Here is a 23,629-nt window from a genome sequence, read left to right as displayed (position 1 = left end):
TTTGCCACAAACTGAAACATCACTTTAAGGGTACATATTGTGCTATGCCTGAAACATATAATGTGACCTCTCAGAGTTCCCATCACAAAGAAAGTAAGATATTGTATTTTCCACTTTGGGTGGAAATAATTGCTATGATTATGCTTGGAGCATGTTTGCTTCTTTACCCAGCTACCATCTTCTTCCTTCTAGTTAGTTCCAGTACATCCAGGATTTCTCAGCTTGGAGGTCTATGACCTGTGTTTGGCTTTCTTGGGTCCAGCAATGGCTCACCTCAGGGTGTCAGACATGCAAGAGCTGGAGCTTGATCTGATTGATAAGGTGAGAGATGTTTGCTTTCTCTCTTAAATGAAGCAGGCATCATTCTCACTCACTAGCATCACCTAATATAGTCTGTGCTCAGCTACCATGTGTGTATACCAGGCCCTTTGATGATGTGAATGGAAATACCTGCCCTTAAAGAACACGATTCCAACACTAAACATGATGAAGATAAATAGAGTGTTAAAGCACAACTTAGGGACTTCCCTGGTGGTCCAGTGTTTAAGACTCCATGCTTCCAATGCAGTGGGTGTGGGTTCGATCCCTGGTCAGGGAACTAAGATCCCACGTGCCACAGGGCATGGCCAAAATAAAAAAATTTAAAAACAGTTAAAAAAAAATAAAGAACAACTTAAAAGAATACACATAGATTAGGCTTACTCAATCAAAGGCTGACCAGGAACATTTAGCATGAAAAAAAGAGCTTGCCACCTCTAAGAGTTAAACGGCCCTAGGTGAATGAGACATCTCTACTAAAATTACCTTAAAAAAATTATTTTTTTTAATTTTTGTTTTTTAACCACTAGGTTGAAATAGGTAAAACTGTGTTAGTAACTGTGAGGGTTCTTGGCTCTTCCAAACGCCCATTCCAAAATAAATACTTCAGGAACATGGAGCTCAAACTGCAGTTGGCTTCTGCCATTGTCACCCTGACGTGAGTACCATTTCAATACTCCTTTCTTGGGGACTTCCCTGGTGGTCCAGTGGTAAAGAATCCGCCTTAGGGACTTCCCTGGTGGCGCAGTGGTTAAGAATCCGCCTGCCAATGCAGGGGACATGGGTTCTATCCCTGGTCGGGGAAGACCCCACATGCCGCGGAGCAACTAAGCCCGTGCGCCACAACTACTGAGCCCGCATGCCACAACTACTGAAGCCCGCGCACTAGAGCCCATGCTCTGCAACGAGAAGCCACCTCAATGAGAAGCCCACGCACCGCAATGAAGAGTTGCCCCCTCTCGCTGCAACTAGAGAAAGCCCGCATGCAGCAGTGAAGACCCAACACAGCCAAAAATAAATAAATTTATTTAAAAAACCCAATCCTCCTTACAATGCAATCCTCCTTACAGTGGATTAAATCCCTCATCAGGGAACTAAGATCCCTCATGCCGCGGGGCAACTAAGCCCGTGCGCCACAACTACTGAGCTTGTGTGCCTCAGCTAGAGAGCCTGCGTGCTGCAAACTACAGAGCCCACGCGCTCTGGAGCCTGTGTGCCACAACTGGAGAGAAGACAGCGTGAAGATCCCGTTTGCCGCAACTAAGACCTGACGCAGCCAAAAATAAATAAAATTAAATAAATGATAAATAAATCTTAAAAAAAAATACTTCTTTCTCCCTATGCTTAATATCACAAGTATATCCCTCCTAGTAGCCTGGTTAGCTCTCCCTTAGGTTATTTCAGATTTCCTTCTTTCCTTTTTTTGTAACGGTACCTTTCAGCCCATACTCTCTTCCCATATTCAGCTCTCTACAATATACCCCTTCCAGATCCTCAGATGTCTTATTTTGGGCCTAAAATCATGTGTCTCATTAATATTTCCATTTTATGAAACTTCTCCTTGGATGATATCCTTTGGGGGTGCTTCAGACTTGAGGACCTTCAAAAAATCTAGAAGTAGAGGCACTGGTATTGCCCTCTGCAAAAGGGAAAATACAGGAATTCTGAGGCAATTTAGTATTTGCAGTTTTGCCAGTCTATGTTTATATTGCTCTTATTCCTTTGGAGACTTAGAACAAATTTTTGCCCTTCAGGAGCCTTCTGCCATTGCTATGAACTTTGTCTTGACTCTGGAAGTTATTTTCTGGTAGTTCCTTCTAAGCTGAGTTAAAATGAGCAGAAGATTGGGAATTCCCTGTGATTAGGACTCTTCGCTTTCAGTGTCGTGGGCCCGGGTTCAATCCCTGGTCGGGGAACTAAGACAAGCTGCACCACATGGCCAAAAAAAAAAGAAAAGAAAGCAGAAAATGTTAAGCATCTTAGAAAGATGCATAACTGTCCACTCTTAAAACCAAATCTTTCTCACCTAGAAATTTGTGGGTCTTTGCAGGCTAATTGAGCAACAGGACGAATACTCTGAAAATTATATCCTTCGAGCTATCACTATTGGGCAAACCACACTTGTAGCTATTGCCAGGGACAAGATGGGGAGAAAATTCACGTCAGCTCCTCGGCAAATTGAAGTAAGGAAATTATCTCATCCAAAATTCATACTTCGTCTTCCTTATAAATTTATAAATTTTATAAATTTCCAGTGGTTAGGACTCTGCACTTTCACTGCTGAGGGCGCAGGTTCCATCCCTGGTCCGGGAACTAAGATCCCGCAAGCTGTGAGGCATGTCCAAAAAAAAAAAGTAGAAAAGAAAGGTAATTGTAAACATAATCTTAATGACCACTTTTATTACAGTGAGTGGATATGTAATAACTTATTTAAGCATTCTCACTTAAGTAATTTATAATTTTTTGCTATTATAAATAAAATTTGCATTTATAAATAAAATAAAATACATGTTTTTGTATATAACTTCATTGTACATAATTAGGATTTTTTTCCTTAGAATAAGCTGCATGATCATTTGCTATGAACTTGACTGTAGTTAATCACTGTTGTCCTTTTGGTTTTCTCCTTCAAGGTGTTTCCTCCATTCAGACTTGTTCCAGAGAAAATGACACTGATTCCAACTAATATGATGCAGGTGATCCTAAAGCCAGAAATGAGGCTTTCTCCCCATCCCACCTCTGCTCCACCCCAACACACATATACACGTACACCTCTTCCTGTTGACCTTCCCTTGTCTACTCTCAGCCAAGTACAACAGGATTTGATAAAGAAGAAAATTAGTATTTTCTTTGTTCTATGAGAAACATGGTATGAACTACTTCTTGGAATCCCATGGATCATTTATAGCACTTCCATTTCATGTGCATTTGAGTTGATGTGGCATATGCTGGTTGGAAAGTGGGGGAAGATGAAAAAGTCGAGTTACTTGGACAAAAGGTTGGGAAAGGCGATGTGACTTCTCCCCAAGGTCCAGGCATTCACTGGCGTGTTTACATTCCAGGTAATGTCTGAAGGTGGCCCTCAGCCTCAATCTATCATTCACTTCTCCATCAGTAATCAGACCGTGGCTGTTGTTAATAGGAGGGGCCAAGTTACAGGGAAGGTAGTTGGCAGAGCTGTGGTCCATGGCACCATCCAGACAGTAAATGAAGATACTGGAAAAGTCATTGTGTTTTCCCAGGTATTGGTTCTTTGTTCTGCTCTGCTTCTACTCCTCCATCTGGGAATCACTGGGAGGTGGAGGAAGAAATAGTGATGGGGAGGGTGTCAACAGCCCAGGAAAGTCTTTTCAGTCCCCTCATTTGGCATTCTCTTAACCAGGCATGGGAAATATGTAATCTTCAGTGAAAAACCCACAGAGTACTTGGCATTGTTATAAGACAGTCCCTATACTTAAGGAATTGTTTCAAGAACAAATACAAAACAAAAACAAAAAACCTATACCTATGGCATGTTTTTTGTTGTTGTTGAATGCCCCAAACAACAACAAACTAGTTATCATAAGCATCCGCCCCACAGGCACCCCCTCTTAGCCTAAGCTTGCTCTCCACGCTGTTGAGCAGGATGAAGTGCAGATTGAAGTTGTGCAGCTAAGGGCTGTTAGGATCCTTGCAGCTGCAACTCGGCTCATCACAGCTACTGAGGTCAGTATGGCTCTGTTCCAGGTTCATTATTTTGATAATGCCAGCTGGACAGGATGTATAGCACAAACCACTCTTCATTTTCAGATGCCAGTTTATGTCATGGGAGTGACCAGTACCCAGACCCCTTTCTCCTTCAGCAATGCCAACCCTGGGCTCACATTCCATTGGTCCATGAGCAAAAGGGATGTATTGGATCTAGTGCCCAGGCATTCAGAGGTATGAACTTATCTGTTTATTATATTACCTTAGGGATCTTGATACTAAATTTATTTTATTTCATCATAAGTTTTAGACTAACTAAAATAGCTCTTTTCAACAGAGGGAAGGGCACAGTGTTTATTCATGAATATTTCTTAATCCATCCCTTCACTGTCTAGGTTTTTCTACAACTCCCAGTAGAGAATAACTTTGCCATGGTTGTCCACACAAAAGCAGCTGGTCGGACCAGTATCAAAGTCACTGTCCGCTGTATGAACAGTTCCTCTGGGCAGTTTGAGGGGAATTTGTTGGAACTGTCTGATGAAGTTCAGATCCTGGTAAGGTCCCAAAGCTAAATCTTGTTTTTGTATATCAAGGAGAAGAAAGTTATATTCTCTTACCATCCATGAAGAGCTTAGTCTGCATAGAGATAGAGAAATTGCTAGAGGGATCTCTAGAATAGGCTTATGGTTTCTAGATCTTTGTTATTCCTGCTAATTGCTTCTATGAGTACTGACATTAGAAACTACAGCACATGCACTCCCCTCAACTCCCAACACAGTGAATACAGTATATGAACACATAATAACTAAAGAGGAATTAATTTCTGATTTGTTCTGCCTAACATAGATATTATGATACAGTCCACTTAGCTATACTCACAGGCAGAATGAAATCCTATCCTAACTTCTGCTAAGGTATGAGAGTACGAACAGTTTCTACAGATGTTCTCAAGCTGAAAGCTAAATGGCCCTATTGTTTTTAGAACTCAAAGAAAAACTATTTTTTGTGTGGGGCAAATAAGTTTCTCTACCTCTGAATTTGGGGCTAATTTTTTTTTCTTTTTTCTTTTTTCCTTTATTTTGGCTTTGGTTCCCTGATTCAGTGAGGGGTAGAGGAAAAAGCACTTTACCAGGAGGCGGAAGACCAGAATAGTGCCCTTGCTAATTAAGTACTACAGGTTCTTCATTCTCAAATCTCTTTTCAGGTTACTAGAACTAAAATTAGAAATTTCAAACTTATTTCATACCTAATATCTAAGTAATATAGGGGATGTAGTAAGTGTAAACTATGCCCAGTCCCTTGTAGTCAGAAGCAGGGCTAATATTAGGTTATATATTCTACACTACCTAAATATGTTTTAAATGCCTGGCTCATTTTGGAAAGCAGTACTGTGGGACATTGGGCTAAATTGAAGTTGGGCAGACTTGATTTGTAGTTGTCCATTTGTGAGTAAAAGTCATCATTTGTCTTTTCCGGAAATGAGGAAAACATCATTTTCTCATTCTAGGTGTTTGAAAAACTCCAACTTTTCTACCCAGAGTGCCAACCTGAACAAATTCTGATGTCCATGAATTCTCAGCTCAAACTCCATACCAACAGGTAAGGAGAATGGAGAAGAAGGCAGGCCAGGATCTAACTTTACCCTCAGAGAAACATTGCACATGGAAAGAATCATTGCCTTCTAGGTGATTTTTCTAACCCACAAATAAATTTTTTTAGTTGAAGTGAAATTCACATAACATAAAATTAAATTGTACAATTCAGTGGCGTTTAGTACATACACAGTATTATACAACCATCACCTCTAGTTCCAAAACATTTTCATTACCACCAAAGGAGACCCATACCCATTAAGCAGTCTCTCACCATTCTCCCCTCCTCTCAGTCCCTAGCAATCACTAATCAGCTGTCTCTGTGAATTTAAATATTGTATATTTCATGTAAATGAAATCATACAATACGTGACCTTTTCTGTCGGCTTCTTGCAGTTAACATGTTTTCAAGGTTCATCCACATTGTAGCATGTATTGGTACTTCATTCCTTTTTATGACTGAATGATATCCCATTGTATGAATGTAACACATTTTGTTTATCCAGTCATCTGTTGGTGGACTTTGGTTTGTTTTCCCCTTTTAGCTATTGTGGATAGTGCTGCTATGAACATTCACGTACAAGTATTTGTTTGAATACAGTTGGCCCTTGGTATCCACCAGGGATTGGTTCCAGGACCTGCACTCCCACCAAAATCTGCAGATGCAAAAATCCATTCTATAAAAATGGTGTAGTATTTGCATATATGCACATCCTCCTGTATACTTTAAACTATTTCTAAATTACTTGTAATACCTAATACAATGTAAACGTTACGTAAATAGTTGCCAGTCCAAGGCAAGTTCAAATTTTGCTTTTTGGAACTTTTTGAAATTTTCAGCCTGTGCTTGGTTAAATCTGCAGATGCAAAACCCATGGATATGAAAAGCTGACTGTACCTGTTTTCAATTCTTTTAACCAAATAATTTTTTAATGATAAATATGTAATAGTATTTGATTTTTAAAGAGATAAGCATAATCCAAAGGCTGACTTTTACCTGAGGAAAAAATAACTACACAACATGGAGAATGGCAAGCAGTTTTCTCAGAGTACAGCCTCTAACAGTAATCCTGGCAGTCTCTACTCCTTTCTTTCTTGTCAAACAGAACCCCCAAGAGATGCCATTTGCCCCGTTTATTCCCTAGGGTAGGGGCCGCCTTTGTGAGTTCCCGTGTTCTCAAGTGTTTCCCTAATTCATCTGTCATTGAGGAGGACGGTGAAGGGCTCCTGAAAGCTGGTTCCATTGCAGGTACTGCTGTGTTGGAAGTCACTTCTATAGAACCTTTTGGAGTCAATCAAACAACTATAACTGGGGTTCAGGTGAGTTCAGGGACTTACTCAAAAAAATAAAAGGAATACCATGGCCCTAAGAGGCAGATTTCCTTTTTTAAGAACTAGAAACTTCTCTGGAAGTCAGAAATGAACTGTAAGACATGAACCATCAAATTAAAGTGGACTTTACAGTCCTTGTTATAAGAGATTAGCCTCAAACTGGTATGACTGTCTTCTGAGCAGCTTTGGCAAAAGGGTTGGTGTGGGAGAAGCATAGAACTATTGCTATCTATTGCTAAATTAGGCTTTGTTTTTAGAATTTTTTTTTTTAATTAGAAGAGACCTTAGAGGTAAGTTAGTCTAAAACAAACAAACAAAAAATGTTTTGGGCATTAAAAATCTAGTATATTCCAGCTTCTGTGTTGCTCCTTTTACGTATATTATCTTTTTTAACTACCACAAAAACCCTATGATAGGCATTATTAGCCCTATTAAACTGATGATAAATATGAAACCTAGAATGGTTAGATGAAGATATGAAATAATAAAGCTAGGATTCAAACCTGGACTTCCCTTATTGTATCACAGTTTATCTCTTGCAGTGTGAACACAAAACCTACAGTATTCTTGATAAATGATCAATTATTTAACAATAAATATTGACACTTTGCACAAAATAGAAGAAATTCAGTCCTTTCCTCAAAAAGCTCCAGCTTCTTTTCACATTTCCACTGTTTTAGTAATTAAAAAGCCGTTTCCTGTACTGTCATATTTCTTTTTCACTCTGTCATCTGAAATCAAGAGCTATTTCCTACAAAAGAGGAACATCATTTTTATCATTGATTATAAGTCTCAGAATATGGTCTCAGCTCGTCTCCAATGCATCCTTCTCTGTACTAGAGGGTTTTGTCTCCCACAGGTAGCACCAGTGACATACCTGCGAATGAGCAGCCACCCCAAGCTATACACAGCTCAAGGAAGGACCCTATCAGCCTTTCCCTTGGGCATGTCTCTCACCTTCATTGTTCAGTTTTACAATAGCATCGGAGAGAAATTCCACACACACAATACCCAGCTTTCTCTGGCTTTGAACAGGTATGGAAGGCAAAGGAATGGTGTTGACATTGTGGTAGACATCTTATTGATTAACCTGGTATTATCTGAAAGCTCCAGTAAATTCCTCTCATATTCTGCACTTGGAATCTGATCTTTCTTTCATTAAGATGGGGAAAAGACCAGAATTAGTTGTTCAATGAAGAAAAATTTCAGTATGTTTTGAATTTGACAAGTCCTAGTTCATACAAAGCTCCTGTAGGGAGCCAATTGGAGTATTATCAAAAAGCCATACTAAAAAAAAAAAAAAAAAAAAAAGAAGCCATACTGAAAAACAATTTTTTTTAATTAAAAAAAAAGCCTAGGGACTTCCCTGGTGGTCCAGTGGTTAAGACACCGTGCTCCCAATGCAGGGGGCCCAGGTTCGATCCCTGGTCAGGGAACTAGATCCCACATGCCACAGCAAAGATTCCACATGCTGCAACTAAGACCGGGCACAGCCAAATTAATTAATTAATTAATTAATAATGATTTAAAAAAAAGCCTAGCTGGGCACTATATATATAAATGTAATTGACCTGATCCCTGGCCCTAGTTGCTTACTCTCCATTGTAGAATTCCATCCGAACTTTTGAGCTATTGAATATAAAATGTTGACACGGTCTGCCCCCAGAACTGTTTCCTAACTATTGACTCTTTTCAGAGATTTCTACCTTTGATGTCTGCTTTCAGAGATGACCTGCTGCTTATTGGACCAGGGAATAGGAACTATACTTACATGGCTCAGGCTGTGAACAGAGGGGTGACACTTGTGAGGCTCTGGGACCAGAGACATCCAGGCATGGCAGACTATATTCCTGTTTCTGTAGAGCACGCCATCGAGCCAGACACCAAGCTTACCTTTGTCGGAGATGTCGTCTGCTTCAGTACTCACCTCCTCAACCAGAATGGTTTGGATACCTTCCCTTTCTCAACCTCACAACTGACAGGATTAGAAAGCAACTCTTCCCTTAGAGGATTTTTTTTTTTTTCCAAATTATCTAAAATCTAAGGGGCTCTCTGAGAAAGAAAATACTTTTGTGTGTTTTATTTTTCATGTTAACTGATAATTCTCAGTTTAGTGCCCATTTCTCTCCATAGCCAGCCAATTAGAGGTCAGCCAGTAATATTTACCAAGTGTCTATTGAATATATAGGCAGTGTAGAGTACTGTGCCTTCTCCTCCATTCCCAGCTTCTGAAGGAGGGTAATTGCTAAGTTGAACATCAGTAAAGGATGAAATACAAGGAAGGAAAGGGCAATAGGCTTTAGTTCTAAGAACCAGTTGTGTGTGCACTGTTTTGTGAAGCACATCTGAAGGCCTAACTTCTACATATACCATCACTGTAAGAAGGTTTGGCATTGTACTGGGCTACACTATACTCTTGATCAGCAAAGCATTTCTGTTCTAAGTACTACTGAGTTACAGAAAATCAGTCTTGGGTTAGGAAATGTGTGTTATATCTTTAGGCTTCCAGGTAGCATATCCCAAAATGGTATATACTGACTGGGTATATGCTACCAAATAATCCATCCAAGTAAGGCTGGCTAGGGTGGTATGTGGCTTGGGCTTTGCGTCCTCTTTGGTGAACTATGGATACATATGTTTGGGTAAAGTGATGTAATACTGGACCTGACTTTAACATTAACTGTGTATTTTGGACTTGATACAAAGCGAATTCTATTCAGCCTAGGTCAAATCCTCCAATCCTGTAACAGTTGACTTGTAAGCAACCACTACTTACTAACATGTAATCCATGGCCAGTGAGCTAACTCTGCTTACAATACCATGATTGTTAATCTTTTGTCAGTGAAGCAGAGGCTTTTTTTACTCCCTTTTCCTAGGTTCTGTCAGGACTGTCCCTCTGTCTTCCATTCTGGAATTTTTTGGGCATCTCAAATCCATACCACTTTGGATGAGGAAGCAGAAGGGCCACAAGCCAGGATCAGTAATCTAATCTAATATTTGACATTCCTCTGCCGCCTTGGGAATTAAACCAAAGTAAACGAATCCTCTCTTCTGCCAGTTGATGCTTGCAGTCTTCCTGCTGATATCAATCAGTAGGTCAAAGCAGATTCATCCTTAGCAGGGTCTATACAAAGTTTAATCAGAGTGTTATTCCTATATGTAAAAAGCATTTTTCTTTTTCCTAAGGAGAACAGTTACATTCTCCAACTAAGTAGCTTCTTTTGTGATTGTGAAGGTCAGCAGTTCCTATTTTATTTTGCTGGCATGACATACGAAGGGGAACCCAACATTAAGAAAACGTTAGGGACTTCCCTGGCAGTCCAGTGGTTAAGACCCTGCACTTCCAATGCAGGGGGTGTGGGTTTGATCCCTGGTCAGGGAATTAAGATCCCACGTGCCACGTGATGTGGCCAAAAAAAAATTTTTTAAAGAAAAAAAACAGTTACCCTCAAAGCTGGGTGTTCCTCCTGGGAAGGGATATATGTATGCTTGAATGGTCTACTGACTTGGATTCTGAGTAAGGTTAGAGTGACATTTATATCAAAGGTTGCAGCCAAGTGCTTTCTCTTGTCTTTTCCTAGGTGAACCCGGGATGTGGATGATTTCTGCTGATGACAGTATTCTACAAACAGACATTGTCACTGGGGTAGGAGTGGCCAGGAGTCCAGGAATAGCAACAATTTTTCATGACATTCCAGGACTAGTGAAAACATATCGAGAGGTAAACCTAATGTTATGAGTTGAAGGGTTTATAGGAGTTCCCTGGTGGCTTAGTGGTTAGGATTCCAGGCTTTCACAGCCGTGGCCGGGGGTTCAATCCCTGGTCGGAGAACTGAGTTTCTGCAAGCCGTGTGACGTGGCCAAAAAAAAAAAAAAAAAAAGTTGAAGAGTCTAGAGTAACTATTTCCATATATGGGAATATGCATATAGAAAGCACATCCTATGAAAAGAAATACACTCACATATCAGATATAAAGCCAGCCAACAAACTTTATTGGAACATAAAGGTAAATCGTGATTAAGGTTTTTAACCAAAAGAATGACTAGTCTGATTTATAATTTAAAATATCACCATGGGGGCTTCCCTGGTGGTGCAGTGGTTAAGAATCCTCCTGCCAATGCAGGGGACACGGGTTCGAGCCCTGGTCCAGGAAGATCCCACATGCCGCGGAGCAGCTAAGCCCATGCGCCACAACTACTGAGCCTGCGCTCTAGAGCCCGCCAGCCACAACTACTGAGCCCGCATGCTGCAACTACTGAAGCCTACATGCCTAGAGCCCATGCTCCGCAACAAAGAGAAGCCATATCAATGAGAAGCCCGTGCTCCATAATGAAGAGGAACCCCCGCTTGCTGCAACTAGAGAAAGCCCACGCGCAGCAACAAAGACCCAACACGGCCAAAAATTAATTAATTAATTAATTAATTAAAAAATATATATATATCACCATGGCTACTGGTTGGTAATAAACTGTAGGGGCAAGAGTAGGAGCTGAGGGCTTCCCTGGTGGCACAGTGGTTAAGAATCTGCCTGCCAATGCAGGAGAAATGGGTTCAAGCCCTGGCCCAGGAAGATCCCACATGCCGCGGAGCAACTAAGCCCGTGTGCCACAACTACTGAAGCCTGTGCGCCTAGAGCCCGTGCTCCGCAACAAGAGAAGCCAGCAAAATGAGAAGCCTGCGCACCGCAAGAGTAGCCCCCGCTCGCCGCAACTAAAGAAAGCCCACACGCAGCAACGAAGACCCAACGCAGCCAAAAAACAAAAAAGAGTAGGAGCTGAGAGACAAGTTGGGAGGCTATAATTGCAGGAATGCAGCTGAGTATGATGGATCAGGGTGATATTAGAGGAGGTGGTAGAAAGTTGATCAGATTCTAAATATATTTTATAGGTATAGTTGATACAATTTCCCAATAGATTATATGTAGAGTGTGAAAGAATCAAGAATGACTTAAGGTTTTTGATTGAACAACTAAAAGGACAGAATTACCATCAACTGAAATGCGTAAGACTGTAGGTGGAACAGTTTAGGAGAGAAGATCAGTTTTGGACATGTAAAATTGGATGTCTATTAGATGTCAAATGGATGTGTTGAGGTAGCTAGATAGAAAAGTCTGGGAGTCACTGGCATAGATATTTAAAGCCATAAGATCGGACTCCCCTGGTGTTGCAGTGGTTAAGAATCCACCTGCCAAAAAAAAAGAAAAAAAAAAATCCACCTGCCAATGCAGGGGACACGGGTTCAAGCCCTGGTCCAGGAAGATCCCACATGCCGCGGAGCAACTAAGTCCATGCACAACTACTGAGCCTGTGAGCCACAACTACTGAGCCCGCGTGCCACAACTACTGAAGCCTGTGCACCTAGAGCCCGTGTTCCGCAACGAGAAGCCACCGCAGCGGAAGCCTGTGTGCTGCAACTACTGAGCCCACACGCCGCAACTACGGAAGACCACAAGCTCTAGGGCCCGAGTGCCACAACTACTGAGCCCACGTACTGCAACTACTGAAGCCCGTGTGCCTAGAGCCTGTGCTCTGCAACAAGAGAAGCCACTGCAATGAGAAGCCCACGCACCACAATGAAGAGCAGCCCCCATTTGCCACAACTAGAGAAAGCCCACACGCAGCAACAAAGACCCAATGCAGCCAAATAAAAAAAAAAAAAGCCATAAGATCATCAAGAGAATGAGTGTAAATAGAGAAGAGGTCCAAGGACTAAGTTCTGGGGACATGCCAATATTAAGAGCTCTGAAAGAAGAATAGGAACCAACAAGAGAAATTTATAGGAATTTATAAGATTTATAAGAATGACCAGGGAATGGGACTTCCCTGGTGGCGCTGTGGTTAAGAATCCGCCTGCCAATGTAGGGGACACGGGTTTGATACCTGGTCTGGGAAGATCCCACATGCTGCAGAGCAACTAAGCCCAGGCACCACAACAACTGAGCCCATGTGCCACAACTACTGAAGCCTGTGCGCCTAGAGCCCGTGCTCCGCAACAAGAGAAGCCATCGCAATGAGAAGCCTGCACACTGCAACAAAGAGTAGCCCCCGCTCTCCGCAGCTAGAGAAAGCCTGCATGCAGCAATGAAGACCCAATGCAGCCAAAAAAATAAAAATAAATAATAATTAAAGAAAAGAAAAAAGGGCTTCCCTGGTGGCGCAGTGGTGAGAATCTGACTGCTAATGCAGGGGACACGGGTTCGAGCCCTGGTCTGGGAAGATCCCACATGCCGCGGAGCAACTAAGCCCGTGAGCCACAACTACTGAGCCTGCGCGTCTGGAGCCTGTGCTCCGCAACAAGAGAGGCCGCGACAGTGAGAGGCCCGCGCACCGTGATGAAGAGTGGCCCCCGCTCGCCGCAACTAGAGAAAGCCCTCGCACAGAAACGAAGACCCAATACAGCCAAAAATAAATAAATAAATAAATTAATTAATTAAAAAAAAAAAAAAAAAAAAAAGAAAAGAAAAAAAATTTATTAAAAAAAAGAATGGGGCTTCCCTGGTGGCGCAGTGGTTGAGAGTCTGCCTGCCAATGCAGGGGACACGGGTTCGAGCCCTGGTCTGGGAAGATCCCACATGCCGCGGAGCGACTAGGCCCGTGAGCCACAATTGCTGAGCCTGCGCGTCTGGAGCCTGTGCTCCGCAACAAGAAAGGCCGCGATAGTTAGAGGCCCGCGCACCGCGATGAAGAGTGGCCCCCGCTTGCCGCAACTAGAGAAAGCCCTCGCACAGAAACGAAGACCCAACACAGCCAAAAATAAATAAATAAATAAGTAAATAAAGGAGTTCCTTTAAAAAAAAAAAAAAAAAAAAGAATGAATGTGTAATGGGAGGAAAACCTGGGAATCCTGGTGTCCAGGAAGCCAAGTGAAGAAAGTATTTCAAGGAGGGAGGGGGAGATCAACCACGTGAAAGCTACTGATGGGTCAAGTATGAACACTGAGAAATGACTGATGGTTTTTTGCAATATGGAGGCTGGTGACTTTGAGGAGTAGCTTCAGTGGAATGAAGGGACTGGAAGTTTGGAGAATTGAAAAAGAGGACTTGGAGACAGTCCTCTTCAAGGAACTGGAGTCGAGTTTGTTTTGTTGATTGTTTTTTAAAATGGGAGAAATAATGGCTTAGTAAATGATTCAGTAGAGAAGGAAAATTTGATGTAGGAGTAGGGAGAATTGCTTAAGTGATACCCTTGAGTAGGTGAGATGGGTGAACAAGTGAATAGGTAAGCTTTATAAAGCCTTTCCTATTTCCCCCTTAAATACATGTAACATCTCCTTCCTCTGTGCCCAAAGAATTTGCTTGTTCCTCTTTTCATTCCTCTTAATAGCTATTATTTTTTGAGCATCTACTATAGGCTTGGCACTCTGCATCTATTTTTTTTAATTTTTAATTTTATATACAGTACAACTATCATTTTTAATCTTCTCAACCCTGCAAAGTATTATCCCAATTTTATAAATGAGTAAATTGCCCAATAAGTGCCCACATGGTATCTGGTACCTTCTTTTATAGAGCTCTAGTCGTAACATAAATAATTACATATAGATGGCATGATAACATAAATGATGTCAGAAATGCTCTTAGAATACAGAAGAAAGTCACTAATTCTGCCTAGACATTAAGGCTAAATTTTCCACAGATGACATTTAAACTGAATCCTGGGATTAGGAATTTGGCAGAAAAGAAAGGGAGAAGGCATATATGTACAAAGGCAAATAAAAAGTGTATGTTGTGTTTGAAGACCAATGAATAAATCAGGGTGGCTTCAGTGTAAGTTTTAAGGGTAGAGAGGGAAAAATTGGATAACATGCAAAGAGAACTTGTATCATGAGCAGATAAGAGGGTTGAGGAGAGAGGCAGCATGAGAAGACAACTAGAAAAAGGGGCTGAGAAGGTTCTAGGTGCTAGAAAAGCAAGGAGAAAGGTGTCACAAAGGCAAGGGAGAGAATGAGCTATGATGTCAGAGGCTACAGAGAAGTCAAAAGGTCATATTCCAGTTGGTGTACTTCGTAAAAATGCTCATTTAATTATTCACTAAGTGGTAGACAATCACTGAGGCCTGTTATATGTCAGTGATTATGCTAGGCTCTGGAAATACAAAGATGAAAAAGACAAAACTCCTTTCCTCACTGAGCTCATAACATAACTAACTTGATTTAGTTACCGAGTCTAAGCTCGTACTGCTCGCTGCAGGACAAGCCAGTAATTGACAGGAGAGTTGTTGGGGCGGGGCAAGGAATAACGGCTTTATTTGGAAAGCTAGCAAACTGAGAAGGTGGTGGGCTCCTGCCCCAAAGAACCATGTTGCCTGAGTTAGAATTCAGGCTCCATCCATACTAAAAGGGGAGGGGGCAAAGTCAAACACTTCCTGGTTCCCATCAGCCTCCAGTGAGGGGATGTGTTCATTTTTTCATCCCTGCAGTCGCTCACTGGTGGGCCTGGTCAAGATGTTTCCTGTGAGCTAAACAAAGGTATTTTAGCTTAATGCTCATTTCCTGGGAAGCAGGGTTCCCAGAGATGGGCCTTTATGTATAATTTAAGCTTTTAGGCAACATCCCTTTAGTGATTAACTTGTAGTAGAACACAAAAGGTTCTTCCCTATTACAGTTTTAAGGTCCTTGAATATATAGGAAAAAATTAAAAACTACGGTAGTACTGAGGAGACTGGACAGTATACTGCATATAAATTGAAGGAATTTGGGAGGAATCCCCTGGTGGTCCAGTGGTTAGGACTCTGCGCTTCCACTACAGGGAGCATGGGTTTGATCCCTGGTCGGGGAACTAAGAACTAAGATCCTGCATGCTGTGTGCCACAACCAAAAAAAACAGACGGACTGGATACCCAAAGGAGTTAGAACCCAAAAATAAATAAATAAACCAGTAAGTTGAAGGTATTTGGGGGGAAAGGGCCATCATTATCACCATCTTCTCCCACTGTAATCATTAAGCACTTGCCTTATATTCAAGGCACAGTACAGGATGTACAAAGATATGTTAGGGTTCTAAGTTGAAACGCAGAATCTAATGGGAGGGATTTTAACAAGTATAAAAATACCTACAATATAAGGCAGAACATTACAAGTATTTTGAGAGAAACAATACTTTGAGGTTTCAGAAAAGGTTGAGATTATATGCAACTAAAGAGAGAAAAAGAAAACTTTCTAAAGGAAATTGCAACTGTCTTCAAAGACATCTAATAGGGAATCATACAAAGGGAATATATGTCAGAAGGAATAATGCACAAAGACCTCCTTTTAGAAAAAAATGTTATTTTCTTCTCAAAAGTAAACAAATTTTGTGGTTCTCAAATATGTGATCACTAGAAGGGCAATTTGCTCTTGTGTGAAACTGCTTTTAGCTAAATAAGTTATGAGGGATGGAGAAGAAGGGAACCAGATTCTCTAAGAACTTATGTAGCAATTTTCCTTTGGTTTGCTGACAGGTGGTGGTCCATGCATCATCAAGATTAACACTCAGTTATGACCTTAAGACTTCTCTCACCAATACCCTCAATTCAACTGTGTTCAAGCTCTTTATCACCACTGGCAGAAATGGTGTCAATCTTAAAGGTCAGCAATCTCTTTATAGTTCTGGGTCATTATTCCCACCTTTCCCATTCTCCCTCAATTCATTTACCCCTTTGAATTAGCAATACAAGTTTTCTTTCATTTCAAAATTGATTCTACTTTTACAAAGAAATCACTGAGGGACTTCCCCGGTGGTCCAGTGGTGAAGAATCTGCCTTCCAATGCAGGGGACGCGGGTTCGATCCCTGGTTGGGGAACAACTAAGCCCATGCACCGCAACTACTGAGCCCTTGCGCCTCAACAAGAGAGCCTGCATGCTGCAAACTACAGAGCCCACGCGCTCTGGAGCCCGCACGCCACAGCTAGAGAGAGAAAAACCCGCATGCCATAACTAGAAAAAAGCCCGTGTGCTGTAAGGGAGAGCCCGCGCGCTGCAAGGAAAGATCCCACATGCCGCAACCAAGACCCGACACGGCCAAATAAATAAATAGTTTAAAAAAAAAAATCATTGAGAGCTATGAGACCTCAGAAATTATGACTGTATTAAGGTTTTGAAATAGGCTCAACCTAGTCACTGCTGTCTTTTTAGTTATAACCCTGAGATCAGGAGGTAGCCTAGACCAAGGATTTCCAAACATGGCTGATTTTTAAGGTTATCCAAAGAAATTTTTAAAAAATACAGATTCTTAGGCTCCATCCAGATTTAATAAGTTTGGGATAGAGCCTAGGATACAATTTTTTTTTTTTTGGCTGCGTTGGGTCTCTGTTGCTGCGCCCAGGCTTTCTCTAGTTGTGGCGAGCGGGGGCTACTCTTCATTGCAGTGCGCAGGCTTCTCGTTGCAGTGGCTTCTCTTGTTGCAGAGCACAGGCTCTAGGCGCACAGGCTTCAGTAGCTGCAGCATGTGGGCTCAGTAGTTGCGGCACGCGGGCCCTAGAGCGCACAGGCTTCAGTAGTTGTGGCGCACAGGCTTAGTTGCTCCACGGCATGTGGGATCTTCCCAGACCAGGGCTCGAACCCGTGTCCCCCACATTGGCAGGCAGATTCTTAACCACTGCGCCACCAGGGAATCCAAGATATAATTCTTTTAAAGCTTCCCAAGATTTGAGAATTGTTGAACTAGATGATATCTGAAATGTTATTCACTCAGCAAATTTGCCTTGTGCTTTTCTTTTTTTCATTCTGTATTGGGCCATGATTTACTGTCAAAAAAAGGGGGAAGACAGATAACTAAAATACAAGAAGCTTCTAATAGATTCCAAATGCTATGTTAGGAATTTTTATATCTTTTATCTCATTTAACAATCTCATCATGTAGTAATTATCATCATTTTAAAGATGAGAATACTGGGAATTCCCTGGCAGTCCAGTGGTTAGGATTCTATGCTCTCACCGCCAAGGGCCTGGGTTCAATCCCTGGTCGGGGAAAAAAAAAAGATGAGAATACTAAGTCTAAGAGCAAGTAATTTGTACAAGGTAACAACCAGTTAGTGGCAGGAGTGGTGGATGTGTTCCACTCCAAAGTGCATGTACATCCTTTCATTCCTCTTTTTTTAAAGAACAAATTCCAGATTTGGGGGCAGGGGGAAGGTAAGGGGTGGGGAGAGGGTAGGGGGCGAGAAAACACAAACCAACCAGAGAAGTCCAAAATATAACAGAATATAATTGTCTATAAAACAAGATAATTTAAACTCTAATTGCCCTTTCTGTCCTTCAATTTTAAGCACTTAATATATTTTCTTTTCACAGTAGATATTTAATCTTATAAATACACTCTATGTATGTATAAATAAGAACACTTGATCTTTAAAATTCTCCAGGTTCTTTTACAAAGTATTAAATGTTTCTTCATAACATATTCACTCATTGTTGTCTACCTTATTAAATTTTACAAAGAGACTGTAATTTTTTCCCCCCGCAGAATCTCTCTAAAACCACAACTTATCATGAAACCTCATGTAACAGTTCTTTTGATATTGCTGATAGTCTCCAAAAGATGAGAATGGTCACTAGACTGCTGGCAACTGAGAAAGAGCTTTAGCAAACTAAGACCATTAAGAAACTGTGCAGGGGAAAATCTTGTGAACAAGATATAGTTCCTATTTAATTTAAAATGCATCCATTGCAGCTGACCCAACCTTGGTGCCAGTCTGTTTCTTGCTGGCTATGTGGCTCCTGTTTAAGGCACCACTTGTAATGAACTTCTCGAGATCTTTGACTTGAATCATACTGCAAAACAGTATGTTTTGGAAAACAAACCTTCCTAGACTTAAAAGCTACCTCCCATGTGTAGCACTTTATTTCTAACAGCTGTCCAATTTCTCTGTAATCTTCCCACTGATGAATTCCAAAAACCTTTTAAAGAGGACAGCAGCTATGATATTGATAATAGAAGCCCCATTATAGTCACAGACTAGCAGAAGCAGATTTTTTTTACAATCTTCTTTCAACTTGATTGTGGTAGGACCCAACAGAGCTGGCAAGTAGACAGCTGTAGCAAGTCAAGCAGAACTGATCCTCTTTGTTGCTTTTTTTTTTTTTTTTTAGTACCAAACTGCCTCTATAAAATAGTCTCTCCTTCTACAAATTCCTCTTAGTAACAGAGCTATTTCTCTTTTCTGCTCATTAGGATCCTGCACCCCAAGTCAGGCCTTGGCCATTACAACAACACTTCTTCCAGAGACCCTCATGCTGTGCCATGTACAGTTCAGTAATAATTTACTAGACATTCCAGCAAGTAAAGTCTTTCATGTCCATTCAGATTTCAGCATGGAGAAAGGTGGGTTCCACCAGTTGAATCTGGTTTCCCCCTTGTTTTCATATTTGTGCAAATGTCACTTTCTTATTGGATTGCATTTCTACTTTCCAGTTTCATCTGCTATATAACTGTGGAATCTTTCTCAGTCAGCATTTTTGTTCTATCCATTCAACAAACTTTTAACACATGTCTATAATATGCTATGCTTTTCTATTATAACTTACTATTTTCTCCTTTGTTAGCCTGTTATCTTTGTGAGGGCTTGGATTATGTCTCATTCATCTTTTATCCCCAACTAGTAGCACAGTGTTTGAATGTTGCTGAACTGAAGGATATTCCAAGCAGAACAGCATTAACAAGTGGAAAGCAGAAACAGGCATGACACTGGGAGGACTTTAAATAAATCAACTGATCTAAAATGAGACAATTCATGTCAAATGTAAATAGGTAAAGCTATATCATGCAAGAGCATCTACTCCAAGGTCAGGCAGTTTGAATGGTATGAGTAATGAGAAACCACTGATAGAAGGTTCATTCAGCAAACCGTTGATCACCAAATAGAATGCATGGTACCAGGACAGGCCCTGGAGGTACAGCGGAGTAAGACAAGGCTTTTAACTCTTACTAGAATTGCACAGGGCGATTAGTTATAGAATAAAGATATACATGGGATGCTACGATGGCAGAAAGAAAGGAGTATCTACATCAAACCTGGCAGTTAGAGTGAGGTTTAACAGGGGAAATAACCTTTAGAAGGATGACTAGGACTGAGGTAGATGTGAAGAGAACACGACATTCCAGGCAATATAGAGCCCTGGAAAAGTTTTCAAAAATAAGTTTAAAGTATATAGTGGCAGTACACAGAATGGATAAGAAAGAATGGGAGGCAAGGAGACTAGTAAATGCAATTTACATTGCAATAATCCAAGCATGAATTGATGAGTGTCTAGACCAGACTAACAGAAATACTAACAGAGGAGCCAGATGTGAGACATTTCAAAGGATGAGTTAGCAAGATTTGGATACAGGAATGAAGGAATAGATGTCAAAAGACAACTGAGGTTGAGCATGGGTAACTAGAAAAACAGTACAATTGACAGAAATAAGGCCATCAAGAGGTGGTTTGATAGAGAAGTGATTAAACCATGTTCAAAGCTTGCCTTTCTTCCACAAAACCCTTTACTGATCCAACTCTACTTCATCCTATATCCCCTTAATTTCCATTTACACTATATTATTTAATACTCCCTGACATGTCCAATTTACCAATAATGGTATCCTTAAGTTCAACTGTGGGTTCCCTGGGACTGTTTCATCTTTGGTAAACTCCTCCATAGTGGCCAAAAGTGTGCTAATAGTGAATACTCAAAACTTGAGTTCACATTCTGAATTTGCATGTAACTATTTTTCCTTCCTATCCTAATCCAGTTGGCTAAATAGAGCCTCTGAACCTTCCTGCTCAGTTTTTCCTCTTTTCTTCAGGGGTTTATGTCTGCCTAATCAAGGTTCGACCCCAATCAGAGGAGCTACTCCAGGCCCTCAGCACGGCTGACACCTCAGTCTATGGTTGGGCCTCACTTGTCAGTGAGCGTAGCAAGAATGGAATGCAAAGAATCCTCATTCCTTTCATCCCAGCCTTTTACATCGATCAATCAGAATTGGTTCTTAGCCACAAAAACGAAGTTGGGGAAATAAGAGTACTGGGAGTGGACAGAGTTCTTGAGAAACTAGAGGTATGTTAAGGACTGAAGCAAAACAGATCAGGGTTTTGAAAAAGAGATTTTTCATTCTCAGTCCAGGGTAAAGGAACAGTTACTGAATGACTTGATAAAATTCACCACAGGAAATTCTTAAACAAAATGAAGAAAATCTGTCCCCTTCACAATGCCAGGGGGGGCCCCCAGAGTCCAAAATCTAGGTCAAGAGCCTTGTCAGTCTGGAAGATAACACAAATACTTTTATATATATATATATATTACACCAATGCTATCTTGAAACAATTTTAGAATGCTAGCTTAAAACTTTTTTTGAAGGCTATATTATTCACAGATCGTTTTCTTCCCTTATCCTTCAACACATCTAAGTGAGAAAAAGTGACTTGTCAGACAGCTAGCTAGAACTAGAAATCCAGATGTCTCACTGTATATGTTTAAGATTGGAATGTACTGACACAAAACTGACTTTTCTTTCAAACATGTTCCATTTCCTTTTCTCCAAGGTCTTCCCCAGCTCCCCAGTTCTAGTGGTCTCTGGCCATAGGCACTCTTCCCTCACACGTGGCCTGGCTATCTACCCCATAAAAGTAGTCAACTTCACTTCCCTCCAGCAGATGGCATCACCTGTTTTCATCAATATTTCCTGTGTGCTCACCAGTCAAAGTGAGGCTGTGCGAGTGAGAGCTATGAAAGGTAAGTCTGGTTCAGGTGAGCATTGGGGGTGCCTATTTTTAATCTAGAGGCAAAAAGACAGAATGCATTACGATTTAGTCAATGGGAAACATTCAGCCACTTGACCAACATTATTCAAACTAGCTGGGACATGGATCTTTATTCTCCAAGCCTACTCTATAAAATGTAACCTTCAGGAAGCTTTCTTACCACTAGCTAGATGTTATACTTAAATATATGTTATGTCAGTTTGTCAGCTGCATAAGTATACTTCTTACCCTGTTTTAAACCTCTTGATAAATGTTTCATTTACTTCAAAAGTATTTAGCAAACCTTTGCGCATCAATGGGCACATGGTGGTAACCCTAGAACCAAGACTTAGCTTCCCCAAATCCTGATTCTACCATTACCCAGTTTAGAAATGATGTCAAGTTTGGGTGGGATGGGAACCGTTATGGAAAGAGGTGTTAGGAAAGCCAGAGAACCATCCTCCTTATACTTGTCACTCCCACTTGCCCATGCCTCAAGGGAAACAGTATTTGTCTTAATTACTGGGAGTGAATTAGGCTGAACCTTAGTACATCTAATGGGAGAAAGGTTTTTGCTTCTATAAGCACCCAATTTGTACGGGTCAATAAATATTCTAAGCATATTTATATGCATTTTGTTTTAATTCTTATGATTCTAAAGAGTTTTCTAAAACTTTTATAAAGATGTTTTTCCCTTTAAAGAGTTGAGAAAATTGAGGTGTTCAGGGTCCCACCAACTAGAAAGTGTTCAACTCCAATCTGTGCTTTCTGTGAGAGCAGTTTTTAAATCTAGAGTTCATGGACCTCCACAAAGGTCCACAGATAGAACTCAAGGTGTCCATGCCTTGAATGGGGAAAAAAATTGCATCTTTATTTTCAATTAACCTCTAACTGAAAGTTAGCATTTCCACTGATTATGAATATAGGCAACAAATCACAGCAGTATTTTATGTGACTTTGTCACCAAGGGAAACCATAGATGTTCTCATGTTCCAACTGTCACATCTCAAAATATTTCATTTCAAAATTACCTCAAAATTACAGTAGTTATCAGACCTAAAGCTACAACTTTTTTGTTATTACTAGAGCACACATATTACTGTATCACAAATTAGGCCTTTGAACATTTTGCTAACTGTATATTACAAATTAGGGTTTTTCCCTATTTTCATCAACTCTTGATATTAATTGATTTCCTTTATTCCTACTACATTTTATCTTTTGCATTTAAAAACATTCTGAATTGGGATCCATTGACTTCATCAGACTGCTGAAGTTGCCCATGGCAAAAAAAAAAAAAAAAAAAAAGTTAAGAACCCCTGCACTTCTTAGAGATAAGAGGGACAAGCAGTAGAACAGTACAATCACAGTAGGTGGGAGTCTTTAGATACAAATATCCAACCTTCAGCTCATTCATACAAGTGTGTGCCTACTGTTATGTGCCAAGCACGGTCCCTACTTGCAGAAATCAGATTTAAGACAGGGCCCAGGGACTTCCCTGGTGGTCCAGTGGCTAAGACTCCACGCTCCCAATGCAGGGGGCCCAGGTTCGATCCCTGGTCAGGGAACTAGATGCCACATGCTGCAACTAAGAGTTCACATGCCGAAACTAAAAAGATCTCGCATGCCACAACTAAAAAGATCCCGCGTGCCGCAACTAAGACCCGACACAGCCAAATAAATATTTAAAAAAGACAGGGCCCAACTAAGACAGGAATTAGTTCAATGCAGCCAGAACAAAGGGGTGCTATAAATTAATGTGCCTAAGTTTTATTGGGACTTCCAACAGTGGGACCTGATCAGGGATTAATATAGTCTTGTTTCTACTAATAAACAACCTCAAATTAGTCTTCAAAGTGAAGCAGTTTGTAAACAGTATGAAGTTGTTACAATAGTGTGAAACAGAGTCTGGTGAGAGGTAAGACCAGTTAAGAGCCCAGAGGTAGAGGGACTACATAAGGGATGCAGAATAGGAACTAGGTCCAAGGGCCTGGTGACAGTTTA

General features: G+C 40.9%; 2 protein-coding genes across 4 annotated transcripts in view; one reads left to right on the top strand and one right to left on the bottom strand.

The window, feature by feature from the left end:
- NUP210L (nucleoporin 210 like) overlaps positions 1-20,956 on the top strand; it is a 67,898-nt gene extending 46,942 nt beyond the window's left edge. Inside the window, exons 19-32 of the mRNA XM_036857844.1 lie at positions 193-321; positions 849-976; positions 2,369-2,501; positions 2,952-3,014; positions 3,943-4,239; positions 4,401-4,559; positions 5,513-5,604; positions 6,743-6,917; positions 7,789-7,964; positions 8,655-8,872; positions 10,512-10,651; positions 16,369-16,495; positions 19,081-19,230; positions 20,692-20,956. Coding sequence (XP_036713739.1) covers positions 193-321; positions 849-976; positions 2,369-2,501; positions 2,952-3,014; positions 3,943-4,239; positions 4,401-4,559; positions 5,513-5,604; positions 6,743-6,917; positions 7,789-7,964; positions 8,655-8,872; positions 10,512-10,651; positions 16,369-16,495; positions 19,081-19,230; positions 20,692-20,951 — 2,247 coding nt within the window. The 3' untranslated portion in view covers positions 20,952-20,956. The remainder of the gene's footprint in view (positions 1-192; positions 322-848; positions 977-2,368; positions 2,502-2,951; positions 3,015-3,942; positions 4,240-4,400; positions 4,560-5,512; positions 5,605-6,742; positions 6,918-7,788; positions 7,965-8,654; positions 8,873-10,511; positions 10,652-16,368; positions 16,496-19,080; positions 19,231-20,691) is intronic.
- The window catches only part of LOC118898119 (peptidyl-prolyl cis-trans isomerase E-like), a 31,692-nt gene that overhangs the window by 6,103 nt on the left and 1,960 nt on the right, over positions 1-23,629 (bottom strand). The window lies entirely within an intron of this gene.

This window comes from Balaenoptera musculus, chromosome 1 (assembly GCF_009873245.2).
Source record: "Balaenoptera musculus isolate JJ_BM4_2016_0621 chromosome 1, mBalMus1.pri.v3, whole genome shotgun sequence".
Lineage (NCBI taxonomy): Eukaryota > Metazoa > Chordata > Mammalia > Artiodactyla > Balaenopteridae > Balaenoptera > Balaenoptera musculus.
Note: the sequence above shows the minus strand (reverse complement) of the source record. Positions and strands in the feature narration are given on the sequence as shown.